The 26,721-nt window shown below is 38.7% G+C and overlaps 1 protein-coding gene across 1 annotated transcript; it reads left to right on the forward strand.

Moving 5' to 3' along the window:
* Positions 1 to 3,062: 3,062 nt before the first annotated feature.
* On the forward strand, positions 3,063 to 25,410 carry LOC105438132. The gene is made up of 13 exons (XM_030990370.1): positions 3,063 to 3,201; positions 4,038 to 4,091; positions 4,781 to 4,861; positions 6,841 to 6,929; positions 7,632 to 7,869; positions 8,408 to 13,938; positions 14,684 to 14,784; positions 15,366 to 16,457; positions 17,212 to 17,302; positions 18,229 to 18,306; positions 19,593 to 19,772; positions 22,241 to 22,372; positions 23,554 to 25,410. Exons 1-13 carry the CDS (start codon positions 3,128 to 3,130, stop codon positions 23,715 to 23,717), a joined length of 7,905 nt encoding a protein of 2,634 aa, XP_030846230.1. The 5' UTR covers positions 3,063 to 3,127; the 3' UTR covers positions 23,718 to 25,410.
* The last annotated feature ends 1,311 nt before the right edge of the window (positions 25,411 to 26,721 follow it).

A 26,721-nucleotide genomic window follows, 5' to 3' on the forward strand; every position in this document is an offset into this window, starting at 1 on the left:
TCAACTCCAGGTAAGTCTCAGATACGGTCTGAAAATCCTAAATTTCTGCTATATTTTTTTGGCGCAATTAAGCCTTTTGATCATCTGGAATCGAATCGGGTACGATTCTGACCTGGCCTCTTGGACGACCTATATCTATGCCGTGGGCTGGCTCGCCTGCAGGCACGGGAGCGCAGCCCGCCCGGCCCGGTCGGTCGGTATTCCGCAAGCGAGACTCGACTGCTCTGTAGCTAATGAAATGACAGAGTAAAATTAGTTAGACCTTGACCCAGTACTAGCTGAGTTAGTTTAAAAGTTTTTACATTTTATCTGGTCTGTAGACTATTTTAGGATATATTTCGAACCTTTGCAGTAGGTCTAAGACTCGGTCATAGAAAAATCTACTCAAAGTCAAACAAAGTTTTATAGTCTAGATCTAGATCTAGATCTAGGTCTACTTTGTTTTAGTTACTATCATCTAGGATAGTTTTAGATCTAGGTCTGTCTAGATCCCTCTAGGTCTAGATCTAGATCTAATTAAATGAAGTCAGACGATTAGGAATAGGATTCAATTTACTTGTAATGCTTGTAGAGTCTAGATATATTCAGAAGACCTTGGTATGAGTGTAGACTAGGCTATCCTTTTTTAAAGATTTTTTTGTAAAGAACCACAGGGAAATGATCGATGAAGGAGAGTTGTGAATATGGTCTGGACGCTTTATAATAATAATAATAATAATAATAATAATAATAATGAAGCCTTTTCTTTTGTCTCTGACTTTCATGAAAAGTTTGCATAAAATATCACTGTAGATATCTAGAGTCTAGCCTTAAAGATTAACCATCGTAAATATTTGTCCATCAGAAGTCTGAAAAGAAACATAAAAGATTTTGCATGTAAACTTCCTCAACTGTCATCCATGCACCAACATCTTTTTCTACAAAACTTTTTGCCAAGAATTGAGATCAATTTGTGACAAATCATTTTATACCCCTGATCTGTTAAAATAAATAAAACTATTTCTATCATTCCACTAATTACTGAATATAGACTAGACTATGTAATTTTGTTGTTAATGTAAATTTGATATTCTTCTTATTTTTTAAATAATAAATATGCATTAATTAGGCCTAGACTCCAGGCCTACACGCTACCTGTAATACATGTAATTGATTGATTGACAAAATGGCTGTAGGACTAGATCTAGGAAGATTATCGGAGACTTCCTGACCTAGGCATTTCTTCCCCTGTAAATAAATTTATTGTATAGTTCAACCACGACTGCACATTTTCTAATCATGAACACACTAAAATGTCCAAAAGATGCATGAACGTGCTCACGATTTAGTTTGAGCATGCATGTTTATAAACAAAGCCATACCGTAGTATTACGGCAATACGGGTCCTGTTCGCTTACGGCTACTCATCACATACCGATCGCAAAATCCATTTTACAGTAAAGATAATATTGAATGATTAAACTTATAGGTAAATCACTGAATAACAATATTTTTTCTTTTGATTTTTTAAAATGATTTTACATTTAACATGCGATATGACGTAATTTATTGAAATTTCAGAATGGATTATGCTTTTATCGCAAGACGCTTTCGCCTGTAGTAGGAAGTCACTCGGTGTTGAGGCTGGTGTTGAGCTATCGATTACGTGATCGGTATCGTCCTTCTAAACTGACCGTCGGTGTTGGAGCTCGGTTCAGCAGCCTTTGCGCGCTCTCAACACCAACACCAACACCGAACACCGTACTTGAAATCACTCATTGCCTAAGCTGACGAAAAGCCAAACAGCATTTCAGCTATTGGATATTATGGTATGTAAAATCGCCGTTAATAATTGTTAAATATTTATAAGTTGAATCAGATATATGGTCTAAATCTCTGTAGACCTGTGAAATACAGGAAATAAACCACGTCTTTGTTGATATTGCTCTGCCTTTGCGCGACTATCGCCTGTCGATTGTCGGCCCCGCATTGCGGGAGGGCGCGGCTTAGATTGGGTTGGCCGCGCGTACGTGATCGTGGATGATGAGAGTTGAGACTATTGAGTGTGGTTCGTCGTACAAAAAGCCCTAGCCATGGACAGATGGTATCACTACAATGATCAATTAAAACATTTTTTTTTAAATAGACCTAGAATAAGATCTACATGATCTAAACATCTAATCTAGAATCTAATTTTTGACTATTTGAGGCCGGAGCTCAGTCCACGGACAGAGTCAGAGAGAGAGAGAGCTGTGAGTGTGACTGAGCATCTGGTGAGTTGAGTGTGAGTGTGAGAAAAGAGAAGAGGCGAAATGATGAGGTACAGAATTAGAAAGGAAGTAAAGTGACGGGTATAATTGAAGCCTAAAGGAGAAGATTCAATTTTAAGTAAATTAAAGAGCAGATCATGGAGAAGATATGGATAGATGATCTATCTCTGTTGTGAAGAGGAAAGATGAAGATGAACTGATCATTTATGGGCAGGACTGGAGAAACAGGAGAGAGAAATAAGGAGAAACTTGAGAGAAAGAAAGGAAGTCCCAGGCCAGGATGAGGTGGATATACTTAATTTACTGAATAGATTGTATAAAAAGGAAGAGGGTAGAAAAATTGATTTGGAACATTATATGGGACATTTCATTCATATTAACTCAGAGAAAATGTTGCCTTGGCCTTGGCAGATTTTACCCCCCCCCCCAAAAAAAAAAAAGTTATCTAACGTCAACTTAAGTCCCCCATGTCTCAAGTCTAGAAAAGTACTAGTTCTAACAAACTTACTACTACACCTGTACTAGGCCTAGTCTGCCACTACATCACAGAGGCATAACAAATTCAGCGAATTTGAAGACAGAAGAGCCCATGTACATGTAAATGTATAGGGACACAACTTTAACAAATTCATTACTTTCTCATTCTTTTGTCCAATTTCATTCAAACTTTCATCAGTCTGCTTCTATCGAGGTTGAAATTCCCTTTAAATTTGTGACCCTTCAATTAAAATTCACAAATTTTTTTTTTTTTTAAAGTGGTAGATCTGTGAACTTTTTACAGTAATTCCTTTGTTCTTTTGCTGCTCCATGTTATAGAGTTGACGGTGAGAGTGATGAGGATTCAGTAAAGGCTTGCAGTGAGATGAAGGCGAGCAAACATGGCTGAAGTCAGACTGAAGAAAATCACAGACAGCATCGGGTTGATGCAGAAAAACTTGGAGTGTTCAATTTGGTAAGTGAAGTCACATTACAGTGGTAACAAAATCTCACCTGGGGGGTGTTTCACAAAGATCCTAAGTCAAACTTAACTCTTAAGTTGGACTTTAAAATTATGGAGAGCCATTTGTAGCCTTAAAATAAAATATGTTCAAAAGCGAAAATTGAAGTATTTTAGACTTTTTTATAAATTCAAAATCAAGAACATGACATCTCCTTGATAATAGAAAATATGAATGGTTTGTAGGTCTATCAACATTCTATGCCTTTCAAAATAACTTTTACAAAATATTTTTCGAAGATGCTAACGGCTTTCCGTAATTGTTAAGTCCAACTTAGAGATAAGTTCAACTTAGGATCTTTGTGAAACACCCCCCATGAGTGTTCAATTTGGTAAGCGAAGTCACATCAATCATAGATGTAAGAACATAACAACATTCATCCATTATGTCATGCGGGATCTTTTGGGAGTTACATTTGTTGTTTCACGAAAAAAAGAAGTGGGACAATTTTACCACGGATGGGCTGATGGCAAGTTGTAACTTGTGGTGGATAGTTTATTCCATTTTTACAAGAGCTCTTTCAGGATATCTATAGCTCCACATCCCTTGGAATTAAACTGTCTTACTACATTTGGACTACCGGTAGTGATGCTTATGATGACAAGCCACTTGTTTGTGTGAAAGGAAGAAAACAAAAATTAAACTGATACGAACGGCAAAGTTGGTAGCATAGTGATAGAGTAGGTAATGAGTTACACATTCTGGTAGGTCTATGTTCATTGTAGCGAGCTGTTCTAGCCTCTAACATCAGTTTTGTTTGATGATTTATTTATTTGCTTTTTACTTACAGTTTGGACTTGCTTAAGGATCCTGTTTCAACAAAGTGTGATCATCAATTCTGCAAGTAAGTGACTCTTACCCCAACACACTGCTTTCTAAAGCTATGCCCAAAATTCAACTTAAAATAATCTGTAAATGTATGAATGGATCATTGAAGACACAAATATATATTTTATAAAAGTTTACCATCATAACAAACAAATGAGATGGTTGACTCAAAATAAAAAAGTGGGATGAGGTAGATGGACAATTGTCTCCACCCCAAAAGAAAAGTAAGTGAAAAAGTCAAGCTGAGAAGTGCTGAATGGTGTTGAAATAGCGAGATGTTATCACAAAATGTTGCCAATATGTAATTTTATTTCATATCTATGCTTACAATGTAAAATTCTAATCTTATTTGAAAATAAAAACAATTTTCAAACTCAACAGCAAGATATAATTATTACTTACATGCTGTATGTGGAATCTAGTTCATTTAGCAACGGAGAGTCACTTGTTTATAGTAGTGGTGGTGGTTATTTTACCTGACAGCTAAGAAAGCAACCAGAAGACCGATGGCTTTAGGTCCTCTCCGAGGGACCTGGTAATGAGGATTAATGCCTCACCAAAGGGCACTAGCACATCGACTTGGTTTCGAACCAGGGTCAACGGATTACTAGACTACTGCTCTACCGACTGAGCTATCGCGCCTTCTTTTGAAAAGGTTTTGTCAATAAAATATAATCCTGTTTTTGTTTCTTTGATATCGTTTAGCTTCTGTGTTCTAGCATTGTTGCAGAGTTCCAGTAAGCCATCTGCACGCTGCCCTCTATGTAAGATTGTCATCACTAAAAGGTAAGCCCTCAAAATTACTTTCGTCTTGTTAATCCCGATATACAGTGCAACCTGCTTTAGCGACCGCCCATATAATATGACCACCTGTCTTCAAAAACCACACTTGTGCCCTCTATACAGCCAACAACGCCTGATCAGTACCTGTTGATCCCCCACAGTCCCCTTTTCCTTATCTTAATTGAGCGCTGATTTGATGAGATAACCACCTGCCAGTGACCACGTAGGGAGGTTTAATCCCTCCTGGCCAAACTAGTGCAGAGAATCGTTATGTAGGAAATGTATGACTTGCTGAAAACCAGTACTATGAACGTATGGTATCGTAATAAACCTGTTTTTGGTGAGGACCTGTATGCAGACTGTATTTTTTGTTCACCTTGAATACTGAATAGTCTTTCTCTTTCTCTGTTTTTAAAGGTACTCATACCTGCCAACCACCCCGATTTAGGTGGAGTTCCTCCGCATTTTTCATACCAACTCCGAATTCCGAATGCATGCCTCAAAACTCCGATTTTTTTTTAATTTACATTTTTTTTTTTTTTTTTTTTTTTTTTTTTTTAGAGTGTAATGCACTTGGAGAGTATATAACTATTGTGTTTGTATTTCGAAATGAAAAGCGCCTTGAGCATGTTCATGTAAAGGCGCTCAATAAATACCAATATGTATGTATGTATGTATAAGACTAAAGCATAACACAGCACCGATAACCAGATCACGCCGACATCCGCGCTCGCGCTCATAGAAGATATACACAGCGCAGCCCGAACGTGATCGTTAGTTCTTCCCCCCCCCCCAATCTACGGGCTACTACCCCAATCCTTCGGTGGTTCGCGACCTCGTAGTCCATCCAGAAAAATTTACTCCTAATTTCTCTTGTCTCAGGTTGGCAGGTATGGGTACTATGTCCCTTTTGCGGCCAACCTCAAATTCTGTAGAACTTTGCAGGAATCATGAATATGTCATGTATGTCCTATCTGTGAAATTTAAACATTAGCAGTGTCCTAATATTCAAATTATACAAGGAAACCTGTTTACATACATACATACATGAAATGAGTTGTAAAGGGTACATGAGCATTTGTCTACATCAATAACCCACTTCTTGTGATGGCCAAAATTAAACTGATTGAATCTTTGCACAGCATAAAACGTATGACCATTCAGTACAATTGTCTGAAAATCAAGGCTATTACTTATTGGCTCTATAGCTCCTAAGTCGATTTGACAACTAATATTCATTATTTTCCCACTTGAAGACATTTTCAAGCCCCACCTTTTTTAGGGAAGTTCTAAATTTGTATTATCTTTCAAATGCAGTTGGAATTTAACTTTTTCATTTTTTTGGCCTGTAAATGGGACATACATGTAGTACCTTTAAGAGAACTGTACATAAAGAGCACCTGCTTAGTGACTTTGCATTTCTTGTCTCCTTTGAGCAGCCATTATACACCTGGTACACTGTCAGGTTTCACTGTATATCTTGTTTTAATTAGAGCATTTAACTGCCTTTTCCTCAGTATGATCTTATTCTTTTAATGCAATCTTCTTAAAATTGTGATGTTTGTTAAATGTTATGTTGAAATGTAATTATTTGTCTGTATTTATATACATGTATACACTGAATATAACTGACAAAGAAAGCGGACAAAATATACAGTTCCTCAGGTAGACAAAGGAACATCCCTTCACTGCCATTATGTAAAAATGTGTAGAACAGGTGTCACATGCATATTCACCTTTTTACATAATAGCAGTGAAGGGATGTTCCTTTGTTTACCTGAGGAACTGTATATTTTGCCCACTTTCTTTGTCTGTCATGTTCATAGTGATAGCACCTTTAAATGTCAGAAGACAGATTTTATGTATTTTTTACATGACAATAAATTATCTTGAATCTTGAATACTAATTTACTATGTTTATGCTCTTGTTTATTGATTTGCTTTAAGTTGATGTGATGGAATTATTGTTCATTTCCAAACAGGAGCTTGACCAAGAATGAGCAGTTGGATGGGATCGTGAAAGCTGTACGCTCCGTCATTACTGCCGTGGAAGAGGACTCAGGATTACGATGTGAGTCACATCTTCATTCTCCGATCTCTTCATCTAAACGCCCTATATTGCTTTGCCCCATTTTCCCATTAATAGTCATCACATAACCTATTTTCATATTCTAAAGTTTGAATGACAAATCATGTATTTTTTTCTTCCTACACTGTAGCAAATATATCTAGATGAAACCATATCAGTTTTGTACATACCTATTTTCCATCCTCTCTTTTTTGAGCTGTCCCATAGCCCAGACTGTCATCACCGCCTTAACGGTTTAAGGTCCAGGGAAAAAAAATACACATGATCTTGGGGCGAAGTGGTCCCCAAAATGCCAAAAAGACTTAAAAGAGCCCCGATAATTTGCATAGAGATCAATGCGAAACAAATTAATAGTGTTATTTCCATGCAAGCAAGCTTGAAAAGTAGAGCCCCCGAAATTGTTTAAATATAATATTAGGTTAAATCCCTTAAAGTGATAATCCCTAGTGTTGTTTAATTTCCCATTTGTTTAATTTTGCATTTTGAAGACAGACATTCATTCTTTCATTTTTGCATTTTCTTTCTTATGTAAATGTACACTATTCTTTGTCATGATGTAATGTGTTCCCTAATATTTTGAAGCGCCTTGAGCATTTAATTAAAATGGATAATGGCGCTATATAAATCTCATGTATTATTATTATTATTATTATAACTCATGTGTGTCATCCAATCACTTTGTAGGTTCTCCACCACGAGGTCCAGTCCTCTTTTCCCAGCCCGACCCGAAGCCCAGAGAGCCGACGCCTCAGAAAAAGGCGAAAGGTCAAATCTCTTCCAAGGTCAAAGGTCAAGGGAGAACTGGCAACTTGCGAAAGACCAAAAGGAAAGCTGCCGAGACCGTGAGTGTGTATCGAGATGACAGTGAATCCAGCGATAGTGATGCCTTTGAGCTTCCTCTAGTTGGTCATACTAACATCAGGTGAGCCCCCAAAATGAGCATCTTCTAATCTATAGGCAACTTGTCAAAGCTGCATACAATTTCCACTAATGTCAGTACGTATACTATGTAATGAATAAAAAAAAGGAGGATGGTGACTTTCATTAGTGCCATTAAAATCCTAATAATTAAAAGAGAAAGAAGAAGGAAATGGATTTACACATCACAGTTTCCAATGGATAGATAGCACTGTCCTTCAGTCATTAAAAACATAATGTAAATGTTAGACATGGGTTTTCAGAAGTTTTTAAAGTCGGTTAAGTACCATTTCTTAGAAAAAATGCAGGGACTTTTTTCAATTTTGTTGAGTAAAAGGGAAACTTTAGCTCAGTTTTCAACAGTTCTGTGATATCATATGATTGCTAAAATTTGGTAGTCATTCTGGATTTCAAGGGGCATTAGTCATATTATGAATTTGAAAACAAAATGTGCCTTATATACGCAGTTTAATCAATATATTGCAAATGTCCTGTATATTCCTAACTGTCAACCATTCCCACATTCTCTTTTAAAAACACAGTTCATCCTTCCCGAGACTAAAGACCGATGGCAAAAAGGGTTACCATGATGATGATCAAGAAAATGAAGAATTGGAGAAAGAGGCAGAAGATCTTCTGGCTGCTCTAAACGCTGCACCCCTAACCAGCCGTAGGGATATCATCTCCGGCTACAGCAACGAGTTAAACCGGCTAAATAATGAAATCAATCTACTTCCAATCAATTCTGGACATCCCGAGGAAAAAGGGAGTCGTATACTCGACAGCCAACCAAATATATCTCAGAATCTGACAACACCAGCAGATTCAGAAATCTTTGCGGTCCCTGCACCTAGAGTCCTTGGCCAAGTGAACAATCCTAAAGAAGGGGATCAAGATCCGTATGAGTTTGTGCCCAGCCAGCGCACCCCGCGGAAAGTGAAAAAGAAAGCTGGGAGAAAGAAGAATCAGAATGGAAAGAAGGAATTTCCAATCAGGAATGGGAGGTTTACAAAGCTGGGAGCTCCAAAGAGGGATCATAGGAGTGCCAGTAGCTGCTCTGAAAGCGATCAAGAGAGTGCAATAAACCAAAGCAAGACTGTAGATGAGGGTGTGAAGCTTATTGCTAAAGCCAACTCAAAGGGACAGAATGCAACTCGAACATCCAGTCATCTTAAGAATGGAGGTAAGGAATCACATACCCATCTCGCAAAGGAGGATGAAACTCCCACAGCCATTATTGAAGATGTTGATCTTATGGATAGTACAGAAGTAGTCATGGATGATACTGTTGCTCGTCTTGACAACGAAGGTGGTAACTGTCTGAAAACTAATGGTAATGCTCAAGAGAAGGCCCCACACGTGGATCGGAACCTGATAAAACATCCTCTACCTATTACACCTGTTGTGGTCATCAGAAGACCAAGGGGAGCTGGTGGCAATATCCAAGGGAGCCAGCAGTCATCTGAAGGAGGGATGATGATCGACTCCCAGCCGGTAGTGATCAACAAGAATCATGGAAGAAGGGTCTTTGCCACCACCTACGGCAAAGTAAAGAATGGAGTGGACAAGAGTCCGCCTCTCGATCCACAGGACAGGATCCTTGACTGGCTGGTCAGTAAGAATGCAGGAAGTGATGAGTCTGATGATGATGGAGAAGAAGGGAAGGAGAAAGAGGGGGCAGAAAATTCAGAAGAACTTCCAGACATTCTCGTTACTCAAGGAACCGATCAAGGAAGTGATGATTTAAATTACGAGAGTTTGCCTTTGGAGGAAGGCAAATGTACCCCAGAAGTCCTCCCCAAAGTAACCACCATTGTAGATCAGTCAGAACCAGTTGAGGAATCAAAATCAAAAGAAGACCAAATTAACCAAATGAAACTTACTCCCCAAAAGAGAGATAAAACAGTATTAGAGAGTAGAAATGGCAGACGTCATTCAGGTAGACTCAACAAAGAATCAAGAGAAGAAAAGAGGACACTGGATCATGTAGGAGGCAAAGAAGACATCCATGACATTGAAGATTCAACTATGAATACATCCACAAAGAATGTGGACAAAGAATCTCCCCCCAGACGTAGAACTGTAAAGCAGCGCATGGAAGAAAACTTCAAGGAACAGGCCAAAGCTGCAAAGAAGGAATCGGCAGCTGCGAGAAAGGAATCGAAAGCTGCCACGATCAAGAGCGACTGGGAGCTAGCTCTTGAGCTGGCCCGTCAGTTTGGCACCGAGCCAGAGCATCTCAAAGGTGAACCCACTGAAACTGGTGGAAGATCATCCAGAAGGAGGAAGGGTAAACTTACCATTGAGAAAGTTCCTGAGAGTATACCTGTCAGGAAATCTAAAGGCCATGTCCAAGAAAATCAGCAGAAAGAATCTAATGAAACAATTGATATTGATTCATTTGAAACTCAAAATCTCAAAAGAGTTCCTGTCAAAACAACTGTTAAAGAAAGAACTAGTACTGGAGCAGATAAAAGGAAGGCTTTAGCCTCTGATAAAAGAAAAGCTTCTCCAGGAATTCAGAGAAATATCCATGCAAAGGATCAGAATGGTGAAGTCCTACAGAATGACACTCCTGAAGCAAAAATTTTGACAATTCCTGAGACTCCCTTTATTTTAGACCAACCCAAAGGAAAGAAGAGTCTTGAGGGAGAACTGTCTCCCAAAACAGGAATCGTCCAGGTAGAATGTCAAGAGCAGAATTTGGAGTCATCAAGGCCAGGGAAAGTAGAGGATACTAAGAGCTCCATGAATCAACAACCTGCAGATGACTGCACCCCTGAAAGCAAATCATCCCAACGGTTGACCCCATCATTGAGAAGGTCTAAACGTGGTTCTCATCCAGGGCCTCCTAACAGCAACAACAATGTTCCTGAAGAAGTGTTGTCTGGTAGAGTGGATAAGAAGAAGAAAGCTAAGGTATCAGAAGAAGTTCAACAAAATGAGACAGATCCAGAAAGAACAAGAGGAGTTGTGAGAGTACTACGTGGTGCAGGTGATGTGGCTAATGAAGCAGAATTCAGTTTGCCAGCCATTGAGCGAGCAGAGAGAGAAGCAGGAGAGAACGTTGAAGTTGAAGTACCAACTCAAGCATCTCTGCCTCTTTATACTGAGGACATTCCCAAAGTTGACAACGATGAAGTCAGTCCTAAAAAGTGCAGAGGATCAGATACTACAGAGTCCATTGACTTGGAAATCGATAGCGACGAATATGAAGACCCAGATGGAGCTTTGGAGAAAGAGTTTGAACCATCAACAGGAGGGTCATCAGCTAAGAAAGATGTTAACAGTCCTCCTAAAAAACAACAAAAGCCTCCTTTTGATGATGAGATGTCCATTATGGAATGTATTCTGCCTTCAATGTCCAGTCAACAACATCCTGATTTGGGAATTTCTCCTGGCCCCGGTGGAAACAGCAGTGGCACAGCTTCTGATCAGGTGCAAACAGAAGAAGAGGTTTGCTTGAGCAAGAAGCCTGATGAGGTCCTGACAGTACTATCGGGTTCAAGCTCCTCAGCGCAGCAGGCAAGTCAAGCCAGTGTGACAATCATTTCACAGACAAAGACCTCAGGGTCGTTTCCAGTTTCTCTTGATTTGAACTCCCAGCCAAGCGAATCTCTGCTACTGCCTCTGAAGCAATCAAAGAGAAAAGCTTCCGAGGATGGGAGACAAGGAAGCAATCTGCACACACCAGATGGTGATATTGTCAAGGAGCCTACCATGCAGACTTCACCAGGAGCTATACAACAGGTTGATGGTCTAAAGGAAGCATGTGGTGGCAGTGACTTGCAAGGGGTTCAGACTTCTTCAGGGTCAGGCAACAGCAGACCAACAAGGAGAATATCCCGTAGGAAACGAAAGACATTCACCATTGATGCAAGTCCATCTGCTCCAGCTTCAAAAGAGATAGCCACTCTGCCAAGTCAGAACATTCAAATAGTTCCTGAGAGTCTCGAGCAACCTACTGCATCTTCAAACAAATCAAACCTGACAAAAGAGGCCATCCAATATCAAAAGTATCCAGAAGCACCTAGTCATAAAGAAACATGTGAAGCTGATGAAGACATAGATTTTGTTGAAAACATGAAGGCACCTTCCTGTCAAAGGTTGGTCAGGAAGGGATCTAAGTCACCTCAGGATAGGAAGACATTAGAAGTTGCAGATGAAACCTTGACATCTCAACAGACAGCAAGTCCAATGACAAGAAAGAAAAATAGGTCCCTACCTTTATCTGATAGCCAGAGCAATAGAAAAAGTGCTGTCAAGAATATAGAAGATTCTGAAAAAGAATCTCCATCTTGTGCTAATACTTCTCAGGAGACTTTGGTGTCAGTTGCGAGTAAATCATCATTGACGTTGAAAAGGAAAAGCCGCAGTGGTGGTAGACTCACCACTCAGAGTCCTATTCGAGGTAGCGATGTTGAGGAACCAGTTGTGCAGCCTAGTCCATCCAATCCAGATGGTGATTTTGATGGCAATTGCAACGAGGCCTCAAGCCTTAGAGATGGAAGACGTTCTTCCAGTAGAAGGAACAAGATATATACCAAATATGAAGGTTTAGTATCGGATGGCAGTGCAATTCCGACAACACAAGGTGCATCTGAAATGAACGAACGATTATCAGATGTCATTATTTCTGCCAGAGCATTCCAACTGCAGTCAAAGAAAACCCTGCCTGAAGGGCCAGAGAATCCTCAGCGCACACCAGGGTCTTCACCTAGGCAGCTACGAAGAAGTGCAAGACAATCAAGAGATATGATTCAGCCACGCAATGAGTCTGCTATGAGTAATACTGAAAAGGAGGAACAGGAAATCGAACAAAGAATTATTACTCCACCTCAAGAATGCATCACCGTTGTTGATGAAAGCTTTGGAATGTCCTTGGCTGTGAAGGAAGAGTCTCAGGAGAGCAACAGGTCCTTGGACACCTGCAATTTGGACGAGGAGTCCAGGGATATGTTTGACGAGGAAGAAACAGCTGGTAATCAGGGAGCCAAGGGAATTGAAGAATCCCAGAGCATGAATGCAGAGGTTCTGCTTCTGTCCAAGGACCTTAATGCAAAAGATACTTGTAGCTCAAATGATTTAGATAATGCAGAAAAGCCATCTGGTAATGCATCACAATGTAAGCAGGTAATGCAGAAGGAAACACCAAGATCTACAAGAAAATCTCAAAATCTTAATGTACCCGATGAGATTGATGAAACAAAGGATGCAATGATATCACAGGGCAGTTGTCAATATGAGGACACTGAAGCCCTCATACCACCCACACCTCCTTGTCATGACATGTCCAAATCCCGCATGTCGTCCTTTCTTCATACAAGTGGACTCTCAAAAGCAATACCAAAGAAAAAGAAGGCACAGGAAGAGTTGGAACCTGATATGAGTTCTCTCCTGTGTCCCAGTGAAGATACCACCAAAGAACAGGACTTTGTTCGTTCAAAGAGTCTCGTCATGGAGACGCCGACTGTTGTGTCCAGAAAGAGAAACAAAGTACCTCGGTCTCAGACTGAAGACAAAAGCATAGCGGACACTCCTGTAAAACGAAAACGTGGGTCAGTGGATCGAAGAGAGAAAAGTGCTAGAGACCGGAATGTTGTGACTGTTCAAGGTGGAGATCAGGAAGTTGCCTCTGAGCACCCTGAGTTGTCGCCTAGGGAGCCTTCAGTTTGTGACTTGAGGCTGGATGGACCACGAAGTAAGACATGTAGGAAGGTAACATCTCAGATTATTGGAGACACACAATCAGAACCTCCCATCAAATCCTCGAACGAAAGCGATGAAATACCGAAAACGACCATTAGACGGAGAAAGCAGGTGATCACAGACGATGATGAGGAGGAGGAAGAGGAGGAAGGCTTTATCGGGAGACAGAAACGTAGGAAGTCTCGGAGAATGGTTCAAGTTGCAAGAGATGAGGAAGATGAAAGTGATGATGAACTGATACCATGTTCCTTTCTGCAGACCTCGGTCCAGAAACCTGTAGAGAAAGAAGAAGATGATGATGAGGACAACCCCATGGTACTCTTCGGAGACCACACAGGTCCTCACCTTAGCCATGGAGCATATGGTAAATATTTTTAGTCAGATTTTCTACAAGAAAGGTTCAAGAACAGAATTTGTCAAATTTGTTGACAAAATAATACACAAGGTTGCAGTTCTAAATTTTTAAAAATCTATAAGAAGTTGTTTAAAGGATTTCGCAAAAGTCTAAAAACCTCAATGCTTTGAATTTAAGGATACCAGACATCGTGGGCCAGCATAACGGTGTTGTAGTTCACCTTACTTGTGATCCTAAATGTTTCCTTTGTTAATCATACAGGAATCAAACATTGTCAAATTTGTTTTGCAAAAATCTATTCTGAGGTTTTAACATTCTGTTTAAATTTTATTAGATTCTGTGACAACTGATTCTTTTTTAAGTCACTACCAACTTTTTAAAAAATTATGTAGACACCTGTACATGAGAAGCACCAAAGAATCAAGAAACAGGAAGGGGGTCATGCTCTTTAAACAGCCACTACTCAATCACAATTTAGCCAGTTAGTTGTAATTCATAAAATCTGCTGACATACAACCTGGGCCCCGTCTTACAAAGAGTTGATCCAAATCAATCGCAAGTCCTCCAATCAATCGCAAGTTTGCAGTCTCCTTTCTCTCGTGTACATAGTTGCAATTTATATCAATCGCAAATAAGTTCCGATTGATATCAACTCTATGTAAGACAGGTCCCAGATTTATGTTAAATCATAGTAGACCTTGCAGATTACACCCCTGATGATTTTTTTATGTGTGATTGTTGTTCTTGATTCCAGGAGGGTCTGTGAGTTCCGAAGATAGTTGTGCCAGTCATCACATGAACCTCACCAGTGCTTCATCTATTCCCTCCAGTCAGAGTGAGATCATGAACACACAGGTAGGAATGGTAACTCTAATATTACATAAACAAAGGTCAAAGGTTGGATTATCCTCTGACACTTTGATAGTCATAAGTTTTAACAATTGCTCTGTCAAGAGTCCTTGTTGCCAATCATATAGTTTTAATGACTTCACTTCTATTTGCCTTGAGATTACCGAGTCAGTGATGGAGGGAAAATGCGTGGTATATCAAAATCAGAAAGCTATTGAATTTAGGGGGGTACAGTATTTGTTTGAGATGTAGTCGGGGGCTGTATTTGTCTTAATTATGGAGATATAGTTGTCGAGTGGGCAGGGGAATAGTTTTCTTGGGTGATATTCAAGGGAGCAGTTGTCCTAGACTCAGAAAATGTTTTTAATGGATGCATATGTGCTATTACAGATGGAATTGCTATTAAGGCAGGGATGCCAATTTTTAGGCCCTGTCAAGTTATTTTCAGACCTTAGTTTAGGCTTTTTTGTGTACAAAATAGCTCATTTTAGGTGATTTTCAGGCCCCCTGATCAGTTCTAAATGGCATCCCTGTATTAAGGGCATCGATTTATATTCAGAAAAATGTCTTTGTTGTTTGCTTGGCAGCAACAAGAGAAGACTCGTGAAGACATGGAGGCCCTCGAGGAGCAGATGGCAGAGCTACATGCAGCATTGGCCAGAGAGAGAGGGAGCAGGAGCCATGATGATACTAATGATGAAGACGAAGAGAAAGTGGAGGAGAATCCACAAGGTTTCATTGTTGAAGAAACAGAAGGGGCATCCACTCCTGCTTCAAAGAAGCAAAACAACTCAGCAAGGTCTCGACAAAGTAGCCCAGGGAGGACAAAGCGTAGAAGCAAAGCTCTGGAAACCTCAGACGAAGAGGACGAGATGGATGATGAGAAAGACATGATTGAACCAAGATCTCCGTCTCCTCCTCCACCCTTGTCACCGAGCACCGTCAGGAAGGCATCATCGTCGTTGTCGATGTCGGACAGTATCCGCTCCGTCACCAGTATGGTGGAGCAGTACCGAAAGAGTAGCTCTAAGAAGGTCACTACGAAGAAGAGACGGATAGAGGACGACCCGAAGGATGCCTCTGATAATGATGATAGAAGTGATGATGATGATGTTGCCATGGTTTCATGCAAGTCATCTAGGAATTCTTCTTCACCTAGGGCAGAGGCGTCGAGAACAAGCTCCAAGAAGAGAAAAATGGACAGTGTGGACAGCGACGTGGACTTTATTCAAGATAGGGTGAACTCACCAGCAAAGTCGAGATCAAACTCAGTCGGTAGGACAGTTGAAGAACGTAAAACTGTTCATTCCATTACACCTCCTTCAAGAACAACTCCAACACTCAGTTCCAGTAGAGCATCAGCCAGTGGAAGGTCACTGTCTAAGACACCACAAGGAAGGAGTCACAGCGTCCCAGGAATCGCCACTCCTCTGGGCCACCAGACCCCTAAGTTTCGCACCCTACAAGACCGACTGACACCAGGAAGAACCCCTGGGGCCTTCTCAGTACCAAGCCCATTGGATGTCTCTATGAAAACCCAGAGGTCACCAGCCGCCCACTCTGAGAGAAGGTCTGGAGATCAGTCTCTGAGAACTCCTGAAGCACGACCATGTCCAAGTTCTAGACCTTCCTCTCGACCCATGTCCCTCATCGCTACTGGTCTGAATAGATTAGAACTGGTAAGTATTATCTTTGTATGTGTTCTTGCATAGATCCTGAGTTACAGACTCACTGGATCAATTTTAATGAGGCCATTTACATGAGGATCATAGATATGACTTTGTTTTTGTAATATCTCTAAAAACACATTTTCAAATTTCATCCCAATTTGGATGTGTTGAATACATTTTTGGGGGTAATTATGTTAGAAACACATTCAATTCACTTGAAAAATCTCAAATATTTCAAGTGGCATAAAAATAAGAATTTTTGATATGTTATCTTTGCATTTGTAGATGACTTGATTAGATTTTGAAATGATTGCATCATGATCAAAGGTCAATTCACAATTATCTTTAAAATCTTTGCATAGCGTACTACTAGCACTATGAATATGACTGACAAAGAAAGCGGACAAAATATACAGTTCCTCAGGTAGATAAAGGAACATCCCTTCACTGCTATTATGTAAAAATGTGTAGAACAGGTGTCACATGCATATTAACCTTTTTACATAATAGCAGTGAAGGGATGTTCCTTTGTCTACCTGAGCAACTGTATATTTTGTCCGCTTTCTTTGTCCATCATATTCATAGTGTAGTTAGCAGATCTGCAGATAGACTCCATTTTTTTTTTTTTGTGTGCATAATGACATTAATAAATGAAATCATGATGATATATCAGCAACCAATATTACTAAAAACATAGGTGGATGAATATTACTATAGAGATGCAATCTCATTCAAAAAGTTATGTTTTTGTCCCCTCCTACAGCGTCAAGTCGAGCAACTGACGAGTCAGCTAGCCAACTGTCGTTTTGCCAGTGCCTTCAACGCCAACACCACTCACGTCATTGTCAAGACAGGTCAGTGATTTAAAGCCCCACTGTACTACTTGTAGCTACTTGCTCCCTCTAAATAGAAAACTTCCCCAATCTGTGCCTGTTGGTCCCCCATGATCCTCTTTTTCTTATGTTAATTGAGAGCTGAGTTGATGAGATAGCCACCTGTCTGTACTACTTGTAGCTACTTGCTCCCTCTATATAGAAAACTTCCCCAATCGGTGCCTGCTGGTCCCCCATGATCCTCTTTTTCTTATGACAATTGAGAGCTGAGTTGATGAGACAGCCACCTGTCAGTCACTTCGCTGGGTGGTCTAATCCCTTCTGGCCAAACTAGTACGGACAGCTTTTAAATGTATCACTGAATGAAGCCTTTTACACATCATAGTGAAAAAGTCTGGAAGATGTGTGTAAGTGTAAGATGTGAGTTGGTCTAGTGGAAATGTCCGCAGTACGGTCAGCTCTTTGTCTTTGCCTACATACTGACTTTGTTGGGACCCATGTCCGAAACTAAGTCGCGTCTTTCAGATGGTCGATCCTAGACGTAAATAATCAACTCTGATTGATACACGTCTGTACAAACCAATTACACACACTCGTATCCCATTAACCGGTACATGTAGGTGTCATTTAAGTTTCACCTTAATATGTGAAATGTATATCTTTAGTCATTTTCTTTTGAGTGTCAACAGGTAATGCATTGTGGGAAGAGTGTTATTTCTTTTCCATTACAAATCCCCAAAAGAAAGAATATCATATTCTTAAACGCAATTGATTATTGCAAACTTAAGAATATAGGGCACGATGCATTGAGAAGAATTTTGAAGGTAAAAGCAAGATCAGAAAACAAAATTGAGACCAAAAAGACCATACTGATTTTGTTTCATACATCATTTTTCTAGAACCTTATTGAATACATGTATATGCTTCATATCAAATATCATCCACAGATTCTTCCCTAGTTTGCGAGCGTACTCTGAAATATTTCCAAGGCATTGCAGCTCGTGCATGGATCGTTAGCTTTCAATGTAAGTATATGGTTACACATTCAATTCAATAAACAGTGAAACCTGTCTATAAGGACCACCCAAGGGAGACAAGAAAAGTGGTCTTTATAGGCAGGTGGTCTTTATGTACAGGTTCCTTTAGTACATGTTTCAATGAGAAACCATTTTCAAGGGAAACAAAAAATGTGGTCCTTGTAGACAGGTGGTCACTAAAGTAGGTTTGACTGTATATACATTGAGAAGTGTACTGAATCATTTGCATTGGTATTCTCACTTGTCTTCTTTTCTACCCCTTATTCCCCAAGTTTCCTTCTTTTCCAATTTGTAATCCGAACCTCTATATTTCTTTCATACAAGATTGCAATAAAACTGGGCCCGCTGCATTAAACTTACCATTGATGGTAACTTTGCTACCAATGGTAACTACCATGGTAACAGGGCTCAACAGCCAATCAAAATCAAGGTTTCCATGGTACATGTAGTTACCATTGATGGCAAAGTTACCATCAATGGTAAGTTTTGTGCAACGGGACCCTGATCAGAATGAATTTATTGCATTGTGTGTGTATTCTTCAAGTTTCCAAATTATTCTTTCTACATCTAGTTAGTGATAGGTGATTCATCGTTTCTTTGGGGCTGATTTTGTCATCAATAAAGTGGCTTGGGTTGCATTTGGCTTAAAGGTTCAGTTAAATCAGTTTAGCTTTGGGGTTTGGTAAAGACATGTGTAGCATACCTGCCAACCCTTCCGAATAATCCGGAATATTCTGTTTTTCTGGATTTTTAGGACCCCCCAATTTTTTTGTGTGTGTGTGTGTGTTGCTTAAGCCAAATTAAGCTTGTTTTATCATATGCCGCGATGTGAGAGTTCACGTATTGCGTCCATTGAAGGGCTGCATGATTGAGCAACGAATTTGTATTCGCTTTTTTGCACAGATTTACTGCATATTGCTAGTAACACTGCCGCTGCATGTGCGAACACCTGTACAGATTTCTTATTTTCTAAGACATACCGTGCTAAAAATTCTTAATTCTCACTTTCAAATGTTGGCAGGTATGGTGTAGTATTTGGTTAAGAGACAAATAAAACAAATTTAGTGTTGAAAATTGCCCAGAGAGTAGTTGTTGAAATATGTGCAGTATTAGTCATTTTTAAAATGTTTTATATTTTACCAATTAGTCTTTGTCTCCATGAACAAAAATATTTTTTATTTTGTCACTTTAATGAGCAGCAGATTTCAACAGAAATGTTTTTGTATTTGTTTTGAATATTTTTAACCACAATCGTACGTTTATCTTCTTGACAGGGGTTCACGATAGCCTGAAAGCAAGAAAAATCCTGGCGGAGGAAGACTATGAGGTCAGAGGTGACGTGGTGAATGGTGAGGACCATCACGGACCCAAGAGGGCCAGGACTGTGGAAGGACCAGGCTTCATGGCTAAATTTGATCTATGCTGCATAGGACCGTTTACTGGACTCAACAAAGGTAAGAGAGGATAAGAGACCCTCAGCATATCCAAGGTTCATTGTGACTTGGGTTAAGGAAGAATTAGCCTATAACATTAGGCAGATGCTAAGTGGTCCAATCTCTGGTATGCTAATAAAAAAACCTATGATTCAACCCCTATAAGCATCTTTTGGATGCACTGGGGATGTTTAACGCCAATTCCAAGATGTAAATTTATGATAATGCACTGTTTTTTTTAACATATACCAAATGTATCCACAGAAGGGTCAAAAATTAAATTATGTTTACTTACTTCAAACGTGTATTTTTAGGATCAGAACTATTCATATTTATGAGAAACGCAGATTTTGGAGCTTAATCTATCTCCTTATTTATTCACCAGATATGAATACTAGGCTTGAGTCGGTACGGTCGATCACACCAGGACCCGACCGTCGCGTCGGGTCCCGGTTTCGTTTTTTGAGAACCGACGCTCCGAAAAAAAATAATGAAATATGTAAGAAATGGTAGTTTTGCACACCACTAAAATCAATCCACCTTAAAACTTTAGTATTTAATTGTTACCAATCATTTTCAAGCTCATCCTGAATCAATCCGAACTTCTGATATAAATATGGGTTGTAAAGGAGTTCGCCCCATGGCATGGGGTTGTTGTTGCCAGCTGCTAGCTAGCATACTGTACTGGCCGGGTCTCTCGGCAGGATTAATAAATCAGGTTGAAAGAAAAATTGATGTTTGAATAATAAAACGGCTTTTTAAAAAGTACTTCTTTACAACATACCAATCAAATAATTTTTAAAAGACAAAATAGATATTTTTTCTTTGATTTTGAACACCGCATGCTTCTTTTAAAAGCTGAAAATTACTTGGTAATCACAAGAAGTTTCGATACGGATAGCTGTTGCAAGGCAAGTTCAGACTAGTCTCGGAAAAATGCGCAGTGCTCCTCGTCATTAGCTGTAATGCGTGCCAGAACGAACCCAAACAAAGACGTGATCGTAACGAGAAAAAAATCATTAAAAACTACGAGAGCACAATTGGAAAGAAACTACTCAAAATTATCGTAAGAAGATACAAAACTTGGAGGAAGAATACAATAGTTGTCCAAGAAAAGCCACAGAAATAGTGATATTTAAGGAGTTACTATAGGTACAATCATATTATCGGAATGGGCCTGCTGATATGTCCGAATTACACGTGTTTGAACACGAGGCTAGAATGAATCCAAATACCGCCCTCTACGGTAAAAAGCAGTATAACATAGGATTCGAGTATTTGCAGCAGGTCTTGCGATAAAAATGTACCCAGTTACTCTTCGATTATCACAGTTTCTGTGGCATTTCTTGGGCGATTATTGAATTCTTTGTCCAAGTTATGTATCTGATTATGGTAATTTTGAGCAGTAGTTGTCTTTCCAATTGTGCTCGTAGTTTTTAATGATTTTTTTTTTTTCGTTACGATCACGTCTTTGTTCGCGTTCGTTCTGGCACGCATTACAGCTAACGAGGAGCACTGCGCATTTTTCCGAGACTAGTCTGAACTTGCTTTGCAACAGCTATCCGTATCGAAACTTCTTGTGATTACCAAGTAATTTTCAGCTTTTAAAAAAAAGCATGCGATGTTTAAAATAAGAGATAAATATTTATTTTGTCTCTAAAAATTATATGATCGGTATATTGTGAAGAAGAATTTTTTAGAAAGCCGTTTTATTATTCTAACATTCATATTCTTGACCAGATTTATTCGACCTGCATAAATCAAACTGGCGGCTCGAATGTTGTCTTTCGATTTTTGCCTCAGTTTTTTTTTACTTTTAGAGGCACGATAATGGCACTAAACATCGCCAATCATGGATGAAAATAATGTCAAATGGAAGAATATACCGATCTGAGCCGAGGTATGCATGTGTTGATTTATTTGATTGACAAAAAGGTCACTTTTAAGGGACATACTGATGATAATCATGATTTGCGCTTTTTATAGAGGCAAGTGACAAATCTTGCGAGCTGACTTCGGGACACCGGGTCCCGATCGGTGCGAGGCCGTCGGGACCCGGTTTATGAAAATCCCGACATGACTCAGGCCTAATGAATACTATGAGTTCTTACAATTTTGTTGTGAACTACAGCACATCTAATAACTGTGATATAAAACTCATTTGCTATTAACTACACCTTTAAATATGTTGGGTCTTTAAGAATATGTTTCAGTGATTATTCATGCAAATTTTTGAGTTTCTATCTTGTAAAAAAAACAGATTTTGTATCCCTTGAAAGTGAAAAATAGCTCTAAATTTGGGTTTTGACACTAACAAGTTTGAATTTCAATAGGTAAAATGCTTTCTTCTTAGGTCAAACTTATTTCATTATAACAACTGATGATATATTAAGGTAATTACATGCACAAAAATTGGGAACCAGTGCATTGCCTAATAATTTTCATATGTCACTCTCTCTCTCTCTCTCTCTCTTTCTCTCCCACTACAGATCAGCTAGTAGGTCTGTGTGAGATGTGTGGTGCCTCCACAGTCCAGCATCCATCTCTCTTTCCCTACAACCCCGGTAGGAAGGCCTTCATCGTCGTAGAACCCAACCTAGACACGGACAGAAACTACCAAGGTAAGACTCTTTGAAAGTAATTCATTCAAACATGCAACCGACCCAGTGTTGTTCCCCAGGGCCCCATTTTACAAAACTTGTCATCATTGACAAATAACAGTTTTTGTTATAAGCTACTGAAATCCTTGCTTCTGATATTGGTTATCAGCAATTTTGTCACCGATTATGGACATTTGTCATTGAAAAAAGGCTTTGTGAAACGGGTCCCAGAAGAAGAGAATGTTCAGTTCAGTTCAGTTATAGTTTTTGTTCCACTCATAGGCAAATATATTTAAATACATAATACATGAATGTTTGATATACAGTCAAACCTGTCTATAGCGACCACCCAAGGGAAACACAAAAGTGGTCTTTATAGACAGGTGGTCTTTGAAGACAGGTTCCTTCAGTGCATGTTTGAATGAGAAACCATTTTCATGGGAAACAAAAAATGTGGTCCTTGTAGACAGGTGTCTAAAGCAGGTTTGACTGTATACGGTAGGCATATTGATGCGACTATGTAACTATATAACTACGGTATGTGTAATGTACAATGGAAGAAAACGTTTGCAGATGGAAGGACCTTAAAAAGACAGTCACGCTTGAATACATTAGGTCCTGCTCATAGAAAAAGAAATTACATAAACATATTTTAAGAGGGAGACAGACAGATTGAGGGAGAGAGAGACAAACAGACAGAGACATGCAAACTGAGGGAGGGATAGAGATAAAAGGATAGAGAGAGAGAGAGATAGGCAGACAGAGATAGAGATGAAAGGAGAGCAAGAGACAGACGGACAGACCAACAGACAGAGATAGCAATAAAAGGAGTAAAAGAGAGACAGACAGAGAGGAAAAGAAGTGTAGAATACACCACAATTGAAATCAAAATTATGTGATTTGAGACAAATTGCTTTTTTACAAGACAAAGTTTGGTGCCAAGGAAATGTTATCCACAAAGACAATTAATCAGTCAGGATTAGTCTACCATGTAAATTCAAACTTTGAAAGAAAAACTAATAACTAATTTTTAGTAGAAATGTATTTGAAACTGCTACGATGGGTTCCCTTCATTGTTCCATATCACCAGAATCTTGAATGTTTACATTTAAAACTTTATATATAGAATGTAGGTTAGTTCTGGTTAATACATGTATATCAGATTGATTTTGTAATATTCTTTGTGTGTCTTTCCATTTTAGGTCTGCAGAGAAAGTTCAGAGTTCCTGTGATTTCGAGAGAGTGGGTGTTGGACAGTATAGCCCTTTATAAGAGTCAGCCAATCACAGATTACCTTTTAACTGATTTCACCAGCCCCATGACAGATCAGCCAACCATAGATCTTGATAGTGATGATGATCAGTGATACCTAAAGAGTGGGTGTTAGACATTATAGTCCTTTATAAGAGTCAACCAATCACAGATTACCTTTTAACTGATTTTACCAGCCCCATGACAGATCAGCCAACCATAGACCTTGATAGTGATGATGATCAGTGATACCTAAAGAGTGGGTGTTAGACAGTATAGCCCTTTATAAGAGACAGCCAATCACAGAGTACCTTTTGACTGATTCACCAGCCCCATGACAGATCAACCAACCATAGACCTTGTTAGTGATGATGATCAGTGATACCTAAAGAGTGGGTGTTAGACAGTATAGCCCTTTATAAGAATCAGCCAATCACAGAGTACCTCATATCTGATCCTACCAGCCCCATGACAAATCAGCCAATCATAGACCTCAATAGTGAAACTCTGATAGTGATGATGATCACTGATCTTCGGCGAGTTGATCTTTGACAGCATAGCCCATCATAAGTATCAACCAATCAAAACTTGTCTTCTATCTGATTACGCCACCCCAACTAGAGATCAGCCAATCATAGACCTTCATAGTGATGATAATCAGTGAAGACTGCCTGCTCTGTAGATTATACAGTATGAAAGCTTAGGAGAAACAATGGACCATTTCTTCAATTATTTATCTTATTAGAAACCTCATATTATGCCTCGCTGCTATGTCTTCTAAGGTTTAGTATACATAGTAAAGCTGTTGCTTTTGACCGCATATGCATATTAACACTTACATTTGATCCACATATATTATGTATGTTATGTGCAAAAATGTATAATCACTATACACCACTATCTAATATTTTCTTATAAGTTGTGGAGATAAGTACACATATATCAGCATGAAATATTTTTTTTATTAAAAAATAATAAGTTAAAATGACATTACATGTACAATGATATTGACTATTTCTCTTACGAGTTATTTTGTATTGATGCAAGACAAAAATACTAGCATGATTTTAGCAGACTAGCTTACAAACATGTTTATAATATTTGCATTACTATTCTAAGGTGGCTGCCCTTGGTTATCCCAAGGCTTGCCTAAAGCATACCTGATATAGCAACAGATACATGTGTATGCAACTGATATTTGTATTATTGAAATACGTTAACACTTTGTACGTAAGGTGATGTCAATTCTGAGCATATATTGAAGAAGATATCAATGAATTTGAATATTCGTCAGCTGTTTGCATGCAAGGAGCTAGTAGTAAGATCTATGTATCGTCAATATGAGTAACGGCCTTGCAGGCAGTGAAATTATTATTACAAGGACACACACACAAGTATTATATTTTCTGCAGTTCTCAGTTTGCTTTAAACAAAAAAGTTATAGCAAACTTTGCTCTGCACTTATTAGTCATTCAAGAAAATTGGATGTTTAGGTAATAACCATTGTATAACTCTTTGTGTTTTTTTCTTTCTTTTAAATGGCAATTTAATGAAACCAATTCTAGTCTTATTTCTCATAAATGATACACATGGATGATTTCTAGTTTTCTAATTTGATCTCTTTTTAAATTGTCTTATTAGCCTCCAATGAAATGATTTCTTTATAATTTTGTATGATAGTGTACATATGTATAACATAAATGGCCTTAAAGAAAGCACTACGGTAAGCATAAATGAAATTATGCATTTCATTTTTTACATTAAAAAATTTGATTTAACAAATAAACTTTGTTGGTATTCGTCTTCTATCTGATTCTAAATGTGTTTAGTTGTGAGGTCTATAATCTGGTAAAGTGCTTATTTAAAGGTACTACAAAGTTTTGGTTTGGGGTCATGAATTTAGTTCAAATAAACATATTGGAAGCATATATATCGGGATATGCGATCCTACAATATTCAATGATCGTTGTCGCAGTTGAAATCGAGTCTAAAGTGATTACATTATATATAATAAACTCTTTATGTTGTATAGCTCCCTCGCAAGATTGATATTACTTTAGCGTCAAAACAATCTTTCTTCATTAAAATTGACCGATTTTCTATTCCCGTTTAGACATTTTATACAGACCTGCATATTCCAAGATTTTCATGGTCGCAGCTACCAAATGAAATGTATCGGGAGCACGGATTAATTTAATATTTCAATATCTTGAAATCCTTGGTGTTTTAGAGCCCAATTTTGTCAAAGTTGCTTATATTCTAACACTAGGTTTCACAAAATGCAAATTTTAAATTTCATAATCCAATCCTGTTGAGATATTACCAAAACTTTGTATTACCTTAAAGAGAACGTAAAGAGTTCTGGTAAAGGTGAGAACTCAGTTGTGAGCTTTCTCATTCATATTAGGCCTAAAATAAAAACTTTTTGTATTGCCCTTTGCAACCGACCTAAAAATCTGAAAATCTACGGTCGGTATTTAAAAAAAGTTTTTTTCTTTTAACCTTATTTTAGATTTTTTTTAAATTAATGAATTAAAATATATGTATTTTGTTTATTTAAATGGGATATAAATGCATAAAATCAAACTATTCCAAAATTCTCACTCGTGCAAACCATGGATAATTATGAGGTGAAAATGATGTCAATGGAATGATGACGCTGAAGCACATGTATTTAAGCAATAAAAACAGAAATATCAGCTAAAAGAGGCCGGGAAAAAAGAAAAGAAAAAAAATCAAATCTGAAAATATCGGCCCAAAGAGGGCGGCAAAAAAAAAAGTAAAAAAAAAAAAAACACTTTTCCGACCGACCGACCCATGTTTTGGCACCCAAAGGGGAATACAACATGTTTTTATTTTAGGCCTTACGTTAGTTTGGAAGAACATCATAGGAGAATGTGTCCTGAAAAGGGTTTCTCTTCATATGCCCTCATTTTTAAAGATTTGAAACGTCTGGAAGGTTTCGACCAAACTTTTATGCCATAGATTTTAGATTTTTCTTGGAATGTTAATTTCGTTGTATCAGGTGATTGGGTAGTATCGAATTGGCTACCCTGATTTTACAAGGGTGTGGGGCGTTCATTCTAATGTGTAGTGGTGTAATTTCAACCCCCATGTGA

This window comes from Strongylocentrotus purpuratus, unplaced genomic scaffold (genome assembly GCF_000002235.5).
Source record: "Strongylocentrotus purpuratus isolate Spur 01 unplaced genomic scaffold, Spur_5.0 spur5_scaffold_19, whole genome shotgun sequence".
Taxonomy (NCBI): Eukaryota; Metazoa; Echinodermata; class Echinoidea; order Camarodonta; family Strongylocentrotidae; genus Strongylocentrotus; species Strongylocentrotus purpuratus.

Bases quoted from the DNA above. Each gene is read 5' to 3' on its own strand.
- LOC105438132 (XM_030990370.1), top strand. From the start codon at position 3,128: ATGGCTGAAGTCAGACTGAAGAAAATCACAGACAGCATCGGGTTGATG. The intron at 7,870-8,407 runs GTGAGCCCCCAA...TTAAAAACACAG, and splicing joins GTTGGTCATACTAACATCAG to TTCATCCTTCCCGAGACTAA. The intron at 14,785-15,365 runs GTAGGAATGGTA...TTTGCTTGGCAG, and splicing joins GTGAGATCATGAACACACAG to CAACAAGAGAAGACTCGTGA.